Source organism: Siphateles boraxobius, unplaced genomic scaffold (genome assembly GCF_051911475.1).
Source record: "Siphateles boraxobius isolate OS27281-9 unplaced genomic scaffold, OSU_SipBor_1 120, whole genome shotgun sequence".
Lineage (NCBI taxonomy): Eukaryota > Metazoa > Chordata > Actinopteri > Cypriniformes > Leuciscidae > Siphateles > Siphateles boraxobius.
In genome coordinates, this window is record NW_027508723.1 from 2,024,045 (window position 1) to 2,045,076 (window position 21,032).

General features: G+C 44.7%; 1 protein-coding gene across 1 annotated transcript; it reads left to right on the forward strand.

Moving 5' to 3' along the window:
• The first annotated feature begins 20,113 nt into the window (after nucleotides 1–20,113).
• On the forward strand, nucleotides 20,114–21,027 carry LOC143731287 (cytosolic phospholipase A2 gamma-like). Its single transcript, XM_077222089.1, has 4 exons — nucleotides 20,114–20,393; nucleotides 20,579–20,632; nucleotides 20,725–20,772; nucleotides 21,002–21,027. The coding sequence occupies exons 1-4, from the start codon at nucleotides 20,231–20,233 to the stop codon at nucleotides 21,025–21,027; spliced, it is 291 nt and encodes a 96-aa protein (XP_077078204.1). The 5' UTR covers nucleotides 20,114–20,230.
• Nucleotides 21,028–21,032: the final 5 nt, after the last annotated feature.

Here is a 21,032-nt window from a genome sequence, read left to right on the forward strand (position 1 = left end):
AGGATGAATTCTGAGTTCGTAAGCTTTCAAATGATACCTAATTTATGATAACTACTAAAATATGTGATATAATAATAATAATAAAAAATATTTATATATATAATATATATTATACTTTTTAGAGGACTTCTTACTTTACTTTTTACAATATAATTTATCTTTTTTTATTGACAAATACTAGGTTATGTTTTATTATGAACTTTTAGCATTAAAAACCAAAGTTTCAATTATTAAAAGTGTGTGTGTCGACTTTTTGTGACAATGGTCCGAAACTCCTGTAATGACGTCGATTTTTTGAGGCGCAGTCTTGTCATAAATTCATATATTACTGTTCAAACATAATTTGTAAGAAAAAAACAGCGCTAAAATATCTATTTAGGAGTCTTAGACCTTTCCAATGATATATAGTTTGTCATAATTAGATTAGGATTTAATAGTAATATAGCGAAGTAAAGTTAGATATCCCGTATACGGGATCGTGACAGTTAACACCCCAGTGAACATTTTTTTCTAAGACTGAGGTCATCTATTTTTTCATTTATTTGGCAATAATATTCAAACATTCGTTGTAGACTTTTTTTCTTTCCTTTCCAGTGAATTCATGGTAGTGTGTTTGGTTTTTCTTCTGTGTGATTGTGGAAACAGCCACACTAGGAAGAACATTTTTAATTTGCCTTTTCATCATTGAATTGTGGAACATAAACCTGCAGAAATAATCTGGGCTGCTTCATTGAGACGAGAAGCTGTTGTCATGAAAGTAGCATGTGAATAACGATAATCATACATATTTAACTCAAATCATTCAGACATACAGACATTTGTCTATGTCTCTGAAACAGCCAGAGGGGAAATCTAATGTTAGTTATCTATGAAGGATTTAAACTTTTGCTTAGCACTTTTAGTAATTGACATTTAAACACGGAGTTTAATTTGTATCAGATAAATATGGGAATGTGAAAGTCTGGGTGTTAAAGATGTTGAAACATGTTATAACACCATCTGTGTGATTATTACACAGGTTTATCTGATTTGCACGATCTGTTTTCTGCAGATATGGTTATGTGACACAATGTCACTCTTTTCTGCAGAATCTGTGTTCACAGGGTTAAATCCACTATTGAAAAACACACAATAACAGCCACAGAACTGCAAAAATACTGATCCATGTGCAAAGGAGGTCATTTGACATATTAGAAATATGCAGCTAATATAAGGTGTGTGTTGTTTGCTGTTTCATATTTAATGACCCGGACAAAACAGTATTTTTAGAGAAGAGTTGTCACGGAACAGGTAAGGAAAAAAGTGTGAGGACTCAAGTGCAGGAGAAATTATATTTATTTACAAAAGAAAACATAAACACAAAACAAAACCCACGAGGGGGAAAACATAACTAATACATATAAAACAAAAACAGAACATGAAACTTACAGGAGGATCACAGGGAACAGGAAACATTAGACAACGATCCGACAAAGACTGCAAACAAGAGGAGACTTAAGAAGGGAACAAATCAAGAGGGGACAGGTGGAAGAACTCAAACAATAATCAGGTAACGAGGGGGAGGGATCAGACAAGGACAGGCATGTGACATTACCCCCTCCCTACGGAGCGGCTACCAGACGCTCCATAAGACCAGGGCGGGACGGGAGGGACGGGAGGGACAGACCAGGGCGGGACGGGAGGGACAGACCAGGGCGGGACGGGAGGGACAGACCAGGGCGGGACGGGAGGGACGGGAGGGACGGGAGGGACAGAACGCTTAGTCCTGCGAGGCCAGGGCGAAGCAGACAGTCCATCGGGCGGCCAGGGCGAAGCAGACAGTCCATCGGGCGGCCAGGGCGAAGCAGACAGTCCATCGGGCGGCCAGGGCGAAGCAGACAGTCCATCGGGTGGCCAGGGCGAAGCAGACAGTCCATCGGGCGACCAGGGCGGTGAAGACCCCCCATCGGGCGGCCAGGGCGGTGAAGACCCCTCGGGCGGCCACCACGGTGGCTCAGGCTCAGGAACAGCAGAGACCGGCTCAGGTACAGCAGACACCGGCTCAGGTACAGCAGACACCGGCTCAGGTACAGCAGACACCGGCTCAGGTACAGCAGACACCGGCTCAGGTACAGCAGACACCGGCTCAGGTACAGCAGACACCGGCTCAGGTACAGCAGACACCGGCTCAGGTACAGCAGACACCGGCTCAGGTACAGCAGACACCGGCTCAGGAACAGCAGACACCGGCTCAGGAACAGCAGACACCGGCTCAGGAACAGCAGACACCGGCTCAGGAACAGCAGACACCGGCTCAGGAACAGACACAAGAACTGTAACAGTCACAAGAACAAACACAAACACAGAAACAAACACTGGCTCTGGCGCTGGAACCGGCGCTGGCTCTGGAACAGACATTGGCTCCAGCTCTGGAACAGGCCTTGGCTCTGCCTCCGGCTCAGGAACAACAGACACCGGCTCAGGAACAGACACAAGAACTGTAACAGTCACAAGAAGAAACACAGAAACAAACACTGGCTCTGGCACTGGAACCGGCGCTGGCTCTGGAACATACATTGGCTCCAGCTCTGGAACAGGCCTTGGCTCTGCCTCCGGCTCAGGAACAACAGACACCGGCTCAGGAACAGACACAAGAACTGTAACAGTCACAAGAACAAACACAAACACAGAAACAAACACTGGCTCTGGCGCTGGAACAGGCGCCGACTCTGGAACAGACATTGGCTCCAGCTCTGGAACAGGCCTTGGCTCTGGAACAGGCGCTGGCTCCGGCTCTGGAACAGCAGACACTGGCTCCGTCTCTGGAACGGACACTGGCTCTGCCTCCGGCTCTGGAACGGACACTGGCTCTGCCTCTGGCTCTGTAACAGGCATTGGCTCTGCCTCTGGCTCTGGAACAGTTATTGGCTCTGCCTCTGGCTCTGGAACAGGCATTGGCTCTGCCTCTGGCTCTGGAACAGGCATTGGCTCTGCCTCTGGCTCTGGAACAGGCATTGGCTCTGCCTCTGGCTCTGGAAAAGGCATTGGCTCTGCCTCCGGCTCTGGAACCGGCACTGGCTCTGTCTCCGGCTCCGGAACAGGCATTGGCTCTGCCTCTGGCTCTGGAACCACAGACACTGGCTCCGGCTCTGAAACAGGAGACACTGGCTCCGGCTCTGGAACAGCAGACACGGGCATGTCCAGGATCCGAGCCAGACGCTCCAGATAGTCCGTAAGTGCCTTGGCGGCCACACAAATGGGCATTTCCGGCTCTGGAACGGGCACTGGCTCTGTCTCCGGCTCCAGAACAGGCATTGGCTCTGCCTCTGGCTCTGGAACCGCAGACACTGGCTCCGGCTCTGAAACAGGAGACACTGGCTCCGGCTCTGGAACAGCAGACACGGGCATGTCCAGGATCCGAGCCAGACGCTCCAGATAGTCCGTAAGTGCCTTGGCGGCCACACAAATGGGCATTTCCGGATCTGTCTCTGACTGGGCAGACTGGACGTGCTCAGTCTCTGACTGGGCAGACTGGACGTGCTCAGTCTCTGACTGGGCAGACTGGACGTGCTCAGTCTCTGACTGGGCAGACTGGACGTGCTCAGTCTCTGACTGGGCAGACTGGACGTGCTCAGTCTCTGACTGGGCAGACTGGACGTGCTCAGTCTCTGACTGGGCAGACTGGACGTGCTCAGTCTCTGACTGGGCAGACTGGACGTGCTCAGTCTCTGACTGGGCAGACTGGACGTGCTCAGTCTCTGACTGGGCAGACTGGACGTGCTCAGTCTCTGACTGGGCAGACTGGACGTGCTCAGTCTCTGACTGGGCAGACTGGACGTGCTCAGTCTCTGACTGGGCAGACTGGACGTGCTCAGTCTCTGACTGGGCAGACTGGACGTGCTCAGTCTCTGACTGGGCAGACTGGACGTGCTCAGTCTCTGACTGGGCAGACTGGACGTGCTCAGTCTCTGACTGGGCAGACGTGACGTGCTCAGTCTCTGACTGGGCAGACGTGACGTGAACAGTCTCTCGCTGGGCAGACGTGACGTGAACAGTCTCTCGCTGGGCAGACGTGACGTGAACAGTCTCTCGCTGGGCAGACGTGACGTGAACAGTCTCTCGCTGGGCAGACGTGACGTGAACAGTCTCTCGCTGGGCAGACGTGACGTGAACAGTCTCTCGCTGGGCAGACGTGACGTGAACAGTCTCTCGCTGGGCAGACGTGACGTGAACAGTCTCTCGCTGGGCAGACGTGACGTGAACAGTCTCTCGCTGGGCAGACGTGACGTGCTCAGTCTCTCGCTGGGCAGACGTGACGTGAACAGTCTCTCGCTGGGCAGACGTGACGTGAACAGTCTCTCGCTGGGCAGACGTGACGTGAACAGTCTCTCGCTGGGCAGACGTGACGTGAACAGTCTCTCGCTGGGCAGACGTGACGTGAACAGTCTCTCGCTGGGCAGACGTGACGTGAACAGTCTCTCGCTGGGCAGACGTGACGTGAACAGTCTCTCGCTGGGCAGACGTGACGTGAACAGTCTCTCGCTGGGCAGACGTGACGTGAACAGTCTCTCGCTGGGCAGACGTGACGTGAACAGTCTCTCGCTGGGCAGACGTGACGTGAACAGTCTCTCGCTGGGCAGACGTGACGTGAACAGTCTCTCGCTGGGCAAACGGAGCGTGAACAGTCCCTGGCATGGCCCCTCTTCTCCGCTGAGTCCTCATTAGGTCGGATCGTTATGTCACGGAACAGGTAAGGAAAAAAGTGTGAGGACTCAAGTGCAGGAGAAATTATATTTATTTACAAAAGAAAACATAAACACAAAACAAAACCCACGAGGGGGAAAACATAACTAATACATATAAAACAAAAACAGAACATGAAACTTACAGGAGGATCACAGGGAACAGGAAACATTAGACAACGATCCGACAAAGACTGCAAACAAGAGGAGACTTAAGAAGGGAACAAATCAAGAGGGGACAGGTGGAAGAACTCAAACAATAATCAGGTAACGAGGGGGAGGGATCAGACAAGGACAGGCATGTGACAAGAGTTTATTTAATTGGAACAGAAGCAAAGTAATACAATATTTTAATCGACAAACATGGTTCTAATCCAATCTGAGTTATTAATTATCTATTTATGGCTTAATAAAATTCAAGCATGAAGGAACATATCAAAACATACAGAAATTGTGAAGCGCAAACATAACTAACCTCTGATGACACACAAATCACATTTTGCAGAAAAAGTAATAGTGCTTATTAATGCTAAGTGATGATTAAGACAGAAAAAGAAATGAAATATTGTAAAATGACTCTGTTTAGACTTTATTGTGTGTGTATTAAGTTTAGTCACATGGTGAATTTTGTCGTGCCATTGCCTGGATCCATTTAGCTTTAGTGACCGCACGGATCTGATCCAGCAGTTTCACTCTGTTGTTTGTGATGTTTTTCCCAGCGACCTCCATCAGTTTACTGATCATCTCAGCGCTGTAAGAATCTTGAAAACTGGCATATTTGTTCCTCCAGGCCTCAATTTTAACTGAAGAAACATTAACATTAGTAATCAGGTGTGTTACATACTCAGGTTACATACATTTATCTCAGTATATCTCAGTGGCGTCCGAGCTGAGATGTTTGGATTTTGGCACCCTCTTGTTAAATTCCTGCAAAAACCCCTAAAAAACGATAGGATGCCGATCCCTCATTGAGGCCACGACTTTACAAAACACATTAAACTGAACCTGGCACTGTTACCTACTTTTTGAGAGGTAACTTTAAGAAACTTCAACTAGTGTGGGTCAAGTGAATACAGGGCTGTTCACACTAAAAGTGTGTTTGTATTAGACATGAATGTCTTTGACAACGACTGCTGGCAAACCAGCTTGGCTAGCTCAAATTGTATTTTGAAACATGTAAGCTGGTTTGACCACTCAAATACTCACACACACTTGTTTATATGAATATCATTGTAATATCTTCATTAAAAACATAGCTATATAATTTTGTGTTTGTTCCCAGAGTATGAGATAAAAATGACTTACTTTCAGCAGTAATATTTAAGGGATAATATTCATACAGCCGGTTGTTATCTCAGAATAAACCCCCAACAGGGTGATGAGGTCTTGCATCAGTCTGAAGGGGGTTTATTCTGAGATAACAACCGGCTGGATGTACATTATCCCGCTTATTACACGGCTACTTGCCACAAAAGTAAATAATTATACACGAAATATTGATCTGAATTGAAATATTTTATTTGGTCTTTAAATGCAAAGATTCTGCGGAGAGAGCAGTTGCTAGTGTGACAAGTTCAAACTAGACGGACATTTAAGAGATACGGTATACAGTCATACCACTTATTACACAGAATTTTGCCTCATAAATAATTATGGAGATAAGAGACATTGATTTCAGATTAAGCTGTTTTAAAATCTTACCTGTTTGTATTTTATAATCCAACAGTGTACAAAACAATAGTCACAAAATGGCAGCCGCTGCATTTGTATGACAAGAGAGATCGAGTCCACGATACTGGATGTAACACCCAAATTTCCCTGCTCTGGCATTCAGATCTTCCTCCAAATTTTTTGCCTCCACTTTTGAAGCAACCTTTGAAAAGATAAAAGAGATTTTAAACTACTACCAAATATCTATGATAATAATTTGACATTTGAGCTTTATTATAGGTCTTATATTAGAATACATTTCAGTATATTTTTTGTGGCAGTTTTTGTAAACATGTACACAGCTGTGTTCTTTCAGGCAAGGAACATGAAACTATCGCAAAAACTTCCTCAGATTAGTTTATCGCTGTGAACAAGATCAGGTTCAGTTCCATGCTTATTTTATTTACTCTATAAGCTATTCGACCTGAAAGCTTGTTGAAAGCTTACTTAGAATACTTCATACTTTTAAGTATATCTCGATCAAAAAGTATAGGCCAAATATACTTAGACTATTCTGTCAGTATAAGTCAAGTATACTTAAGTGCAATTTGAATTATATTTCTGATAAAATGATAAAACATAAAATGTAGACTGAAAATATGCTTTCTTATTTTTAGTATAATAGAAGTATACTAATAGCACACTTGAATAAACGTCAACTAGTTATGTAGTATAATTATTGGTTAAATTTGAGATATTTACCAGTAACAAAATGTGTCCTTAGAACCGTGAATCCAGAGCAAAACATTGACTTCAAGGTATTTTGATGTAACGGTTAAACATTTACAGTCTCCTTACAGCGAGAGGGTCCCTGGTTTGAGTCCCGGTTGAGACCGGAGGCCTTTCTTCTTGGAGTTTGCATGTTCTCCCCATCTTGGCGTGGGTTTTCTCCGTGCGCTCCAGTTTCCCCAACAATCCAAATCCAATTATTGGTGGAAATTAAAGGACCGGTGGCATTAAATTATCCATCATTGCAAGATGTTTTTCTGCCTTCGGCCCGAGACGTTGGGACAGGCTCCAACATCCCCTTGACCCTAGGACAAGTGGTTTGGAGAATGGATGTAAAAAAAAAAAAAACAATGATGATGATGATGTTGTACAATTATTTTGCTAATAAGAAATCATGACATATATTTAAAAACTTGTTTGTGATTTTTCGTTTTGTTCAAGGTGATTAAATCAATAACTGTGTGTCCCATAAATACACTTTCACACATTTTGCATTATTTTTAACCACTTTTGGCTGACTGAATGGAATTTATACACAAAAATTTCGTTCACAAGTTGTTTTCTTCACATCTCAGGCTCTTTCGGTACTGATTGTTACACAAGTACCAACTTTTACATTTACATTCACATGACATGCATTTATTCACTATATTGCATTCAAGGTATATATTTGATCAGTTCAGAAATTCCCTGGAAATTAAACTCATTACCTTGGCAACTTTTGTTGAAACCTTTTAGTTTAAATTACAATAACACTGGGAAATCAATGTGGCTGTAAATAATAATGTAAAGATGATTTAAAGAACAGATGTAAAATCACAGCATGTATAAATTAACATGCAAGCCTTTCCCTGTGCAACAATTTACCATGCCTTGTACTGTAGAGGTGAATGAAGCCTTTTGCTTTTTTAAGAGAAAAATACCTTCTATGAATGAAGTGATTATATAACTTAACGTTTATATAACTTCTCATCTAGACTTGCAGTTTCTTTTCAGAGCCCAATAAAAGTGCATCTTCTGCTGGTTCGAGACACAAAGGCTGCTGTCTTGTTAATAGTGAAGACTTACAGGATTTACAGGAATAGTGAGTATGTTTAGAGATTTTATGTAAACAAATTTTAAATGTCATTAAAATGTCATTATAATTAGCATGTGACAAAGTAGAATTAATCTATCAAATTTGTAAAAAGAATAACAATGATCTGCACACTACCAAAAGTGAATAAATGCATAGAAAAAATTAGATGGCTAATTCTTGGCAGGACAGAATAATTGCACATGATTTGGTAACCTTTCCTTTTGTACTTTAAAAAATAATAATTTTGCTATAAGTAACCCAATATGTAACCCTTCCTCTGCATTTGACCCTTGCTGTTCTTGTCCTCTCTCTCATCCTTGATTAGTTAAGAAACAGAGTGTAAATAGTACTCTTATACTAAGAGTACTATTTACACACTGTTTCTTAACTAATTAAATACTATATACATATTATATATACTATATCTTGCTATATACATATTATAATAACAATATAGACAAAATTCAGCAAAATTTTAAACAGTAATGAACGTGTTGCGTATGCAACCCCCATTCCCTGAAGGAGGGAACGGAGGACGTACAGTAGTCGACGGTCGACTGAATGGGGATCGCGTCAGAGAGCCAAAGTTCTTCGAGCACTATTAAACCAGCCAATGGAATTGGCGTGCGTGATTCGCATCACACACTCCGCCCCCGCGGCGCGGGTATAAATACGGAAGTGGATCCACGCACTAGTTGCTTTTTCACTGAGGTGCCGAGCGTAACCCGGAGTCAGCGGTGGTCCAGCGGTAGTGGCAAGGGGAGTACATCCTCCTTTCCCTCCTTCAGGGAACGGGGGTTGCACACGCAACCAGGACGTTCCCTTTCAGTCGATAACGTCAGACGTAGTTCTGCTCAACACTGAGTGCGAAAAGGATTCACTGAGCTTCAGGAGCACTACTGCTCAACACCTGAGTGTGATGAATTCACTGAGCTACAGGAGCATTGGTGCTCAACACCTGAGTGTGATTAACTTCACTGAGCTACAGGAGCATTGCTGCTCAACACCTGAGTGTGATGAACTTCACTGAGTTTCAGGAGCATTTCTGCTCAACATGAAGTGTGATGAATTCACTGACTTGAGCAGGCGCAAGGCGATCATGAGTCGCAATCGCTTTTAGGTGGCTCACTGGGAAAACGCATTTCTGTGGGCCCCTGGGGCAGCTGAGAGCCAGTGTCTGTCCAAGGGTAGTCCGCTCGGACAGAAACACTGTCAGGAAGACGAAACCGGAGAGGCAACTGAGCGGTCCCGGAATGGTCATGACCCAGCTAGACCCAGGGGATGGAGTCTCCACTTGCCCTGGCTATAACTGTCGTGAGGCTTGTTGGCGGCAAGATTGAGTAGAGCGGGAAGAGTGGAACAAAGCGTCCTCAGAAGCTTCAGACTCCAAGGAGGAGGTGACGGATGAGTTGTGACATGCAAGGGAAGCTTGCGCAATGGTCGCAATGTCTCACAACTCGAGGCACGAATGCCCGTGTAGTCGAGGGTCGCCCAGGCCCCCGTTAAAACATGCCCTTTGTACATGGCCCCTCAGTTGAAGAGGGTTTGGCAGCAGACCGAGATGAACTATAGTCACACAGGGTGAGCTGCTCTGCCACGGTCACCACATGACCCGATCGTAAAACTAGCGCTGAAACGGTCATCATATGGAGGAAGCCAATGGCTGGATCTACCTGTCACGGTATACTATTCTCTGGTTCCTTCTCGTCTCGTGTTTATGTTGTGGTATGAATGCACGTGCGTTGTGGGCGTGAGTGTGATGTCATTACCTGATCCGCTCCAGCTGATCATCATATCACCACCAGCTGCAGTCCATTTCCTCACCCTATTTATACTCACCGGTTTTTGTCCTCTTTGTCAGATCGTTGTTTGATGTCTCCTGTGTCGGTGTTCCAGTCCTGTCATCCCGCTCGTCCGGTGTTCGTGTTCTTCGTGGATTGTCGTTTCGTTGTGGATTATCGTTTGGGTTGTGTGGATTCCGTCTTCTGTGTTTCACCACTTCACGGTTCCTGTCATCACTTCTGGCCATCGAAGTCCCTGCGCTACCATTCCACGCCCGTGTCATTGTTTTGGTCATTAATAAATTGAGTTACTTGCTATTGCTTCCTGTGTTCTGTTCCCCGCCATGACACTACCAAATGCCCCAGGAGCCTCTGAAAGTTCTTTCAGTGGGACCCTTTCTCATTTCAACACCAGCTGAACACACTCTCATTGGAGAGACGTGTTGGACCAAGTCCATTTTTTTTTTTTTTTTTTTTTTTATTTCAACAGGGACAATGTGCAAAAAAACATTAATTAAAGATGCTTTGCACCAGATTTAGCTTAAGCTAGTTTCCATCTGCAGTCCCCGAGCAGGTAAGTTGCAATACAAAATATACAATATAAAATGTAATAATTAATCACTCAAATACAGCTAGCATTCAACCATTCCCCATTACAATCATCAGTCTAACTAAATCATACCAATATTACTACAATAAAACCTCACTAAAAAGTCATATTTACATACACAATTATTTATGCTGGCACAACTGGTTGTCCAATAGCACTTTCCTTGTATTACGAGAAAAAATCTTCAGGTCAAAAGTAAGTTTTAGACTCTGTGGGAGTTTGTTCCATTCTTTAATGCCCTCAAGATCTCCAAAACTGAAAAAGAGATACTCAACCCGTGGGTGAGATTACTCTCTCCCAGTTGACCTGAAGACCCAACGGGCTCTGGAGCACTCGAAGGGAAGGACTCTGTACTGATACTTCAACCCTCACATGCAACAGCTGCAGACCAATCTTGGGCCGAGATGGTCACGAGTCATGACCCACCACCTAGTAGCATGAAGAACGAGTTTACAACTGGCCTTCATACCAGCTGGAGGAGCGGCTATATCAAATCCTTCGCCAGCAGGATAAGATAAGCACGCACAAGTCAGGAGCACTGCTCAACACTCGGTGTGATGAATATCACTGGATTTTCAGGAGCACGTCTGCTCAACACCTAATGTGATGATAATCACTGACTTGAGCGGGATAGTCGGGCCTGAGGTGGGGCAGCAAAGTAGAGAGAGTGGTATTAGTGTGCTGTGCAACACTTACCTGTCTCCACTAGCGGCAGGAGGCGCGTGAGAAGGCGGATGACAGGGTCCTCGAACGCACCAAGCCGCCTGCTGGCGACCAAGGGGGAGCTGAGGGGTGTAAGGGTATACAGGGTCACACCCGCCAGACTGACCCTCTTGGGACCCAGGAACAGATGAAATTGCTCCTCTTTGAATTGTGGGTACCGCTTGCTCCGCTTTAAAAAAAAAAAAATTTAGGGAGCCAACGGCGGAACAGACACACACACAAACAAAGACTCCACCCGGCCCTCACCCAGAGGGAGGGAGTGATTGTTTTTGCCAACTCCAAAAGCATCCTCATCCATTCCTGGGCGGCCCGCTCCCGAATGCTTTCGCTGTCGCTTGCCACCTGGCTTGCGGGCTGGGCGTTTCTCCTGCGACTGGCTCCATGCTGAGGCCTGGGTGGAGGCTGCTGCGGAGGCCCAGCGGGAGCGGCACCCGGGGAACGCCCTCGGCGACGAGCAGGCGGAGGAACTACCACCGGCGACAGGGTGGAGGCAGCAGCGGGCCGCCGGGGCAGGATGTGCCGGATTACCTCCGTCTGCGCTCGGGCAGCAGAGAACTGTTGGAAACAGTTCTCCGCCGCGTCGCCGACCAGCCCATCCTGGGAAATTGGGGAGACCAGGAGCCGAACTTTGTCCGCAACCGCCATATCAACAAGGCTTAGCCAACAATGGACCACAAAGGTGGACATCGCCAGACCGATCGCACACGCTATGTCTCTCATGCCCCGGAGGGCGAGGTCGGATGCGGTGCGGTGCTCACCTATGAGCGCACGGTCTGGGCTACCCTCGTGCATGCCATGGTTTTTTTTGGGGTTTTTTCATGGCACGCAAAAAGGAAGCGGCTTGCCCAGAGGCTTTGTAAACTCTGCCTGTTGGAACGGACGAGAATTCACAGGCCCTAGGGGGGAACGAGGATCCCCCCAAAAGGCAGCGGCCACCAGACACATGTCATGACAGACCGCTCCAATGGAGGGACACCTCGCAACCCTTCACCGTTCCTCCATCAAGGGTAGTGAGGGGAAAAGCAATTCAGGCAGTTTCTGGCAGAGAAAGGTGCCGTTCACCACCTGATAAGCTCTCTATGCATTTCGGAAAAGAAAAGCACTGGGGCGGCGAGCTGAGAACCAGCGTGACCCGCCCCGAGATACTAATCCTCCAACCGAGACTGAACGGGACACGGTGGAGTTTCCACTCGAGCCCGGCAGCCTTGCCGGCCCGTTTCAGCATAGCTGACATTTCTGGATCTGGCTTGGGCAATGTTACATTTCCAGAAGGAGATAACACAGCCAAGTCGTCATTTCCAGAGGCCAGCTCACCCTCCGATGCTGCTATCGACATCTTATCCTCAGGGGGAACCCCCATTTAAACAGCTGATCGGTCCATTACAGAGGGACCAGCATGCTCAACAGGAATTCCCTCGGCTGCGGTGTGATGGAGGAGTGAGGAGCCCACAGGGAATGGTCACCGGGCGAGACATCCATCACTACTATCCTCCGATCACCCATCCCACACGGCACCCGGGGGTGGGGTATGGTAATGGGGACTCGCGCTTCGCGGACGAAGGCAATTCTCGATCTCAACACGGCAACAGTCATATTCCCGCAATGAGAACATGAGCTGTCCACAAAAGCTGCCTCAGCATGCTGAACATATATATATATATATATATATATATACATACATACATATTTATATACATATAAATACACAGCTCAAACACGTGGTGCAACAAATCCGCCCTCCAACCAGCCATCAACACACACAAACATTTAGAATTTGTTGCTGTTAAAACAGCAGTTGAGATCTCAAAGCTCGCGATCACCGCTGCACTCGTGCTGTAGAACAACAGCACTGGGAGAGTCTTCCTGAAGAACACGACACACTCGCTCGTTGTAAACAACAGCACTCTCAGAGACATCAAACGATCGGCTCCAAAGCGAAAGGCAACTAGTGCGTGCATACACTTCCGTATTTATACCTGCGCCGTGGGGGTGGAGTGTGTGATGCGAATCACGCACGCCAATTACATTGGCTCGTTCAATAGTACTCAAAGAACATTGGCTCTCTGACGCGATCCCCATTCATTCGACCATCGACTACGTCTGACGTTATTGACTGAAAGGGAACTGTATTGTAATATACTAGTCAATTTTGGAGCTTGCATTTATAAACCTTTTCTATTGTTTTTTTTTTGTTTTTTTACTGATTCAGAGAGTAAGGAATGCTTTTGTTTTATCTCATCTTGATTTCTTGGTGAATATGTAGCAACAAATGCTGTATAAATGTCTTTCTTTAGATTGAAAAGCATCAATAAAAACAGTTAACCTAAAAGTGCATAAATACACAATTATTATCATGGTGAAAATTATTTGGGGGATTTCAGTGAGATACATTTTTCTATTTTCCTTACAACAAAATCTTATTAAATATATTATAAATAATTGTATGTTTGAAACATACTGCTGCTATTTTAATCCAACAATTAGGAAATAAAGCAAACTGAATTATTTATTTATTTATCTTATTCTATCAAAGTAAAAACTACACTACTGCAGAGATGAGTTTATATATCGAATTATATTTAAATATATTTAAAAATAAATACATTTAAATATAATTATTTAAAATATATCAATAGTTTTTAAATAATAGAAATTTACATTAATGTTCACTGTAGTTTCATAGATGAGTGCATCTAAACCCAAGGAAAGGTAATTCTGCTCAGGTTCCTAGAATAATTCCGCTCATTACTTAGTGATGCTGCATTACATGCACAAATATAACATTCAGACAATAACTGTTTAAATTAAGCTGCAGACTAAACTGTGTTCAATATAGAATATCTGATCTATAAATATATCAAATAAGACATGTTAACTTCATTCCTGGTCTATCTGTCGCTGCAGTGAGGTGAGAATCAAACACTCTCTGAATAAAAACGAGGAGGAGTTTGTGGTCAAAAGGAGGAATGCTGTTCAACAAAGCCTGAAGAAGTTTCAGATACACTGTGGCCAGGTGAAACATTCTATGTTACAAATTTCTAACTGGCTGATGAACATCAGATGTTAAACATCAGCTTCACTGTCTAAAACAGTTCTAAACACTCACTCACCACTCACTCACTCACACACTCAAAGACTCACTCACTCACCACTCACTCACTCACTCACTCAAAGACACACTCACTCAGTCATACACTCAAAGACTCACTCACTCACTCACCACTCACTCACTTACTCACACACTCAAAGACTCACTCACTCACCACTCACTCACACAGTCAAAGACTCACTCACCACTGACTCACTCACACACACACTCAAAGACTCACTCACTCACTCACACACACACACACACTCAAAGACTCACTCACTCACTCACTCACACACACACTCAAAGACTCACTCACTCACCACTCACTCACTCACTCAAAGACACACTCACTCAGTCATACACTCAAAGACTTACTCACTCACTCACCACTCACTCACTCACCACTCACTCACTTACTCATACACGCAAAGACTCACTCACTCACCATTCACTCACTCACACAGTCAAAGACTCACTCACCACTCACTCACTCACACACACACACACTCAAAGACTCACTCACTCACTCACACACACACACACACACACACACACACTCAAAGACTCACTCACTCACTCACTCACTCAAAGACTCACTCCCTCACTCACACACTCAAGGACTCACTCACACACTCACAGACTCACTCCCTCACTCACACACTCAAAGATTCACTCACTCACTCACACACTCAAAGACTCACTCCCTCACTCACACACTCAAAGACTCACTCACACACTCACAGACTCACTCACTCACCACTCTCTCACACTCAAAGACTCACTCACTCACTCACTCACTCACACACATACTCAGACTCACTCACACACACACACACACTCACAGACTCAATCACTCACTCACTCAAACACTCAAAGACTCACTCACTCACTCACTCATACACTCATAGACTCAATCACTCACTCACACACTCACAGACTCACTCACTCAATCAATCAATCACACACACACACACACACACTCAAAGACTCACTCACTCACTCAATCACTCACACACACACACACACACACACACACACACTCAAAGACTCACTCACTCACTCACTCACTCACACACTCAAAGAGTCACTCACTCACCACTTACTCACTCACTCACTCACTCAGTCACTCACACACTCACTCACCACTCACTCACTCTCACACTTAAAGACTCACTCACCACTCACTCACTCACTCACTCACTCACACACACACACACACACACACACACACACACACACACACACACACAGGTTGAATGTCATAAATGAGAGCATATGTTGTTCCTCTGAAGGTGCATGGCCTCCTTATATCAGGAGCCGGACTGGTCCACCAAACTAGAGACTGTGAAAGATAAGATCATCCAGAGACTCAGCGGTCCTGCAGTCAGCTGGGGAGATGCAGTTTCTAAACTAAAGTAATTTTACTATGGTAAAGACTTCTTCAGCTTGACTGACGTCTGGGAAGTGATGCTCGTCTTGTCATACTTGAAAGAGGTCTGTAGCTATTTATAATACAACATTCTATGACTTACATGATGTATGATCTTTATGCTGCTAGAGGTGGTCACATTCAGTCTTAAAAGGTGCAATGTGTTTTTATTTATATGTTAAGTGCAAAAGTATAAGTTCTAACATTGTAATGTCCGTATTTGAAATTAAATTATGTTTTATTAACAAAGTTCAGGAGGAGCATGTTCAGATAATTAACCTAAATTATCACAAGAGGAGCGCACTCAGTTAATCAAACAATTGCCAAAATAAGAGGTATATATATACAGCAGACTTGCCTCCGTTCGTTGAGAGTTTAACAGTATCCCTCCACCACCCCTTCTCCTCACTTCTAGTCCTATCTACTCTTACAACAAACAAGGGGGAGTACTCTGGGTTCGGGCCAAATTCTGAGCAAACAAACTCCCGGCTGGTATAAGAGGCCATAGAGCATGTTTCTCCGCCAGACAGGGAGTCTACAGCCACTACATAGTTCCCAAGAAGGATGGGAGGTTGTGTCCAATTTTAAATCTACGGGACTTGAATCGGTCTCTGAGTAGATCCAGGTTCAAGATGCTCACTATTCCCATTATCGTGAGTCAGATCAAATCTGAGTATTGGTTTGTCACGATAGATCTGAAGGACGCATACTTCCATATTTCCATCCTTCCATCTTTCAGGAGGTTCCTGAGGTTTGCTTTCAGGGGCGAAGCGTTCCAATATCGAGTTCTTTTGTTCAGCCTAGCTCTCTCCCCTTGTGCCTTCACCAAATGCATGGATGCAGAACTAGCTCTGCTAAGGTTTCAGGTCATCCAGGTGCTAAACTATATCCACGACTAGCTTATTCTGGTCGCAGGAGCTGGCAGTTTGGCACAGAGATGTTGTCCTTGGCAACATTCAGAGCTTGGGGTTGAGGTTTTAACATAAAAAAAATCTATGTGCTTCCGCCCAGAGTGCTACGTTTCTGGGGGTGGAGTGGGATTCGATTACGATGCGGGCACAGATGTCTGCCCCAAGAATCGAGTCCATCCTGGCCACGGTGTCCGGGATAAAGCTAGGCCAGGCCATCACTGTGAAACATTTCAAAGGTTGTTAGGCCTCATGGCAGCTGTGTCCAATGTGATACCATTCGGCCTGCTGTACATAAAGGGCCCTGTAATTGTGGTGAAAGGGGTGGATTGGAATCCACTGCTACTTCAATGTATATGTAATGATTGATTATAATTAAGGTATTAATCAATATTTCTCCTTCTAAATATCAAATGAGTTGAATGACTTCTATGAAGCTTTTACTTTGTTATAAAATTTACCAGTGTGATTGCTGAAATGTTATTTTCATGTATTCTTTAATCTCAGTATTTGCTATCTGAATGCAGTAACAGTGCTTGCTTATTCAGCCCGGATTTCAGAAATAAAACATGGACTTGTTTTGTGATTGAGAAAGGTCTTCAACGTGTTTAAACATATAGGGGTCATTGAAGCCAATAGTTTAAGGGACCATTTATTTGTTAAAGCCTTACTTTCCAGTTAGACTAAAGTTTAGCTCTCCTTGAGAGAAAGAACACATTATCTTGATATTTTGAGAGGACTCTCCTGTTTATAGTTAGAGCCTGGCCATATCCAACCTTGGAAAAGCTGTGTGTTAGTCTTTTAGTGGTTACAGGTTAAGGAACCACTGGAATTATTGGAGATTGACTGATTTGTTGTTCAGGACAGGCTGGCGCCCAGCAACCCAAATCTGTGTCCTGGAAGGTCACGACGTGCCTAACTTTAGGGTCTGAGTGTCAGATGCATAATCCATGGAGATATGCTTTCGTCTATCTGTATATGTGTGGAAAATTACAATGTTTATCTATTCCTTAGCCAATCAGAATCATTCAACCTGTACGCAATGACGTAGCTTAGACCTTGGACATGGTATAACTGCTGTGATCTTTGTAACTGTAAGGGGGGCGGCCTACGAACTCCTGTGTGAGTCTTGAAGCTGACTTCTGCTGATGAAACTCCAAACTATCTTTAGTAAATCTTTTATTTCATTTATTATAATTCTGACTCCGGGTCTTCATTCTTCATATCTGGTTCTGGGTCTTTTACTGTATACCCCTTACGGGGGTTAAAAACCAAAGGGATTTCCTCAAGGGGGAACCAGTTCTGCATGATCAGGGTTACGCACAGATGCCTTTATTCCCTATCTATGTGGAAGAAACCTTGATTCCTGTCCCAAGGTCCTATGCTGGGAGCACCACGTCGCCGGAAAGTTGTTTCGACAGACACATCCCTCGCGGGCTGGGGTGCAGTCGTGGACGGTTGCTTTTCGAGAGTTCTGTGGCAGGACCATCATTTCTCCTGGCACATCAATTGCCTAGTAATGTTGGCCGTCTTCCAAGCTCTGAGGAGTTCCTACCAGACCTCAGGGGTCGCCATCTTCTTGTGAGAACGGACAATATCTCGGTGGTGTCCTATCTAAATCATCAGGGGGGTCTGAAATCTTGCCCTCTATGCAGACTGGCGCATCAGATCCTCTTGTGGTCCCAGGAGAGACTGTTGTCTCTCAGAGCAACATACATACCAGGGGACCAGAATCGGGGGGGAAGACATCCTGTCGAGGCAGGGGCTGAGGCCCGGGGAATGGAGACTTCACCCTGAAGAGGTCGAGTCGATATGTGAGAGGTTCGGCCCAATGGAAGAAAGTCTATTCGCGTCTCGAGAGATGACATACTGTCCACTATGGTTTTCTCTCACTCCCTCTGTGGTTGGATGCCATAGTGCAGGCGTGGCCGAGGCGGTGCCTGTATGCATTTCCCCCAATTGCTGTGCTCCCGGGAGTTCTAGAGAGGGTCAGTAGAAGCCCCGTTGTGGCCGGCCCGACTATGATTCTCAGACATAGTATCTCTCTTGGAGGGTCCTCCATGGGAGATTCCCATCAGGAGGGTCCAGCTTTCGCAGGCAGAGGGCTCCATGTTCCCACCTTGGCCAGAGCGGTGAAAACTGTGGGTCTGGCCCCTGAGGGGGCACATTACCTAGAAGCTGGCCTGTCAGCAGGAGTAGATGAGACCATACTCGGCTCCAGAGCTCCCTCCACGAGGAAATTGTATGGCCTAAAGTGAAATGTGATCACCATTTGGTGTAGAGAGCTTGGCGTGGACCCAGTTAACTGCCTGATGGCTTCAGTGCTGGAGTTTCTCCAAAACCGCTTATCTGCTGGTTTTACCCTGTCCACACTCAAGCTGTGACTCACTTTGGCTGCGAGGGCTTACTCAACCAGAGCCATGGCGTCCTCTAGAGCCCTCCTCTCAGGGGCCCCTATCCAAGAAATGTGTGATGTGGCTGGATTGGCCAACCCTCATACTTTTACAAGATTTTATAGTCTGGACCTTCCTTCGACGCCAGGTGCAGAAGTGCTCTTGTCCTAAATTGTGCCTGTTTCAGCCTCACACTAGGATAGGCAGGGTTCGTTGTGTTATAGTGGGTATTCATTCCCCAAAGTGTCGCTCCGACGCTGTGTGAGATCCCTCGAAAGGGAACGTCTCGGGTTATGACTTGAAATACAATGCCTAGAAATCCCAAAAAAAGTATCTGTGTACTTTCTTTCTGAGTTGAACATCTCCAGACAGGAACTCTGTTTGTCTGATGACAGTTAGAATGACGGATGTAAACGCGATAACTTCTTGTTACAATGAACACAACATATTCACCTCATAGAAGAAATGGATTGTATTTCATGTCACGTCTTAATTTCTCACAACTGTGTGTTTTTCTGGGTGAGAATGAACTGAGTAATAGAGACTCATGAACGCAGTCGAGCACAGAAGATCGAAGGCCAAGGTCAATAATTATTTTAAGTAATACATTCAATTTCAGTTTGTTTTGAACTCTATCGTAAACCCCCAGAGCACTTGGAATATATGACACATGACACATGGGATCATTCTTTGTTACTTTTTTTAGTAAAAAAGTTTGATGCTGGTTTTTAAAAAAGTTTGATGCTGGTCGCTATTCACTGCTATTAAATGGAAAAGCGCGAGCGGTACATTTTTTAAAGAAATTCTTCTTTTGTGTTAAAAAAATTTCATCACTCAAACTTTTTTGTAAATGTCCTGGCAGTCACTACAGCAATATTATGATGTAAAAAAATTCTCTTCAGATAGATGAACACACACTTACAGATCAGAGGGATCAGCACAATAAAGACCCATTTCCTATCTACACAGCGATCGGCAAGCAATGCAAACAGCACAAAGATGCAGGTCTGTGAGTGAGAAAGACAGACAGAGTTAATGTGTTTGTGTCAGCTGTTATATGGACGTGTTTCTGTCTGTAGACCCCTGGTTTGAGTTCACTCCATATGAAGCCGGTTATTCCCTCACTGGAGCGTTTGTGGAAACATCCAACTTTGGCAGTCAGTTTCACAACGGCTCTAACAAGAAGAAGCAGGATGAAATTGACATGCTGTACCTGCAAGGTATCAATGGAGAGTTTATTATTATTATTTGTAAAATCAGCTAACTAGTAAGTACATTGAATTGACCTAAATTAAAGAATAGTGAAAAATACAGTACAGACTCATACCTGCCGTGAGCTTTCACGAAGTTGCATGGACAAAATTAGTTTTAGCCTTCTGTTTGCTTCATCATGTGTTTTCTGCAGCTCTGTGTAGCAGGGTTTTAGCTGATGAAGTGGAGATCTGGAAATGGATAAAAGGTAAAACTGCACTTGTCCTGAGGATTTAATATTGCCTCTAGTTATTTTATTATATCATGTGACCTCATGATTCCATTTGATTTGATTTTCAGCTCTTTTAGTTCCTGAAATGAAAAAGAAATGTGAGAAAATGGGGCAAGGTAAAGAATTTTATTGCATTTATTTTTTGGTTGCATTTATCTGTCATGGCCTAGCAAATGTTGAAGCTACACGCTGACAAATTATGTGTCAATTTCTAAAAAAAACTACAAAAAGGCTCACATCTTTAATCAGTTTTAAAGACTGGTAATAACACATACTTCATTCTGAAGCACTTGCTAAAATTATATCATCATAAATATATCAGTCTGGATGTAATGTCCTTTGTAGGATTGTCAGTCAGTACTGAGATTTAAAAAAT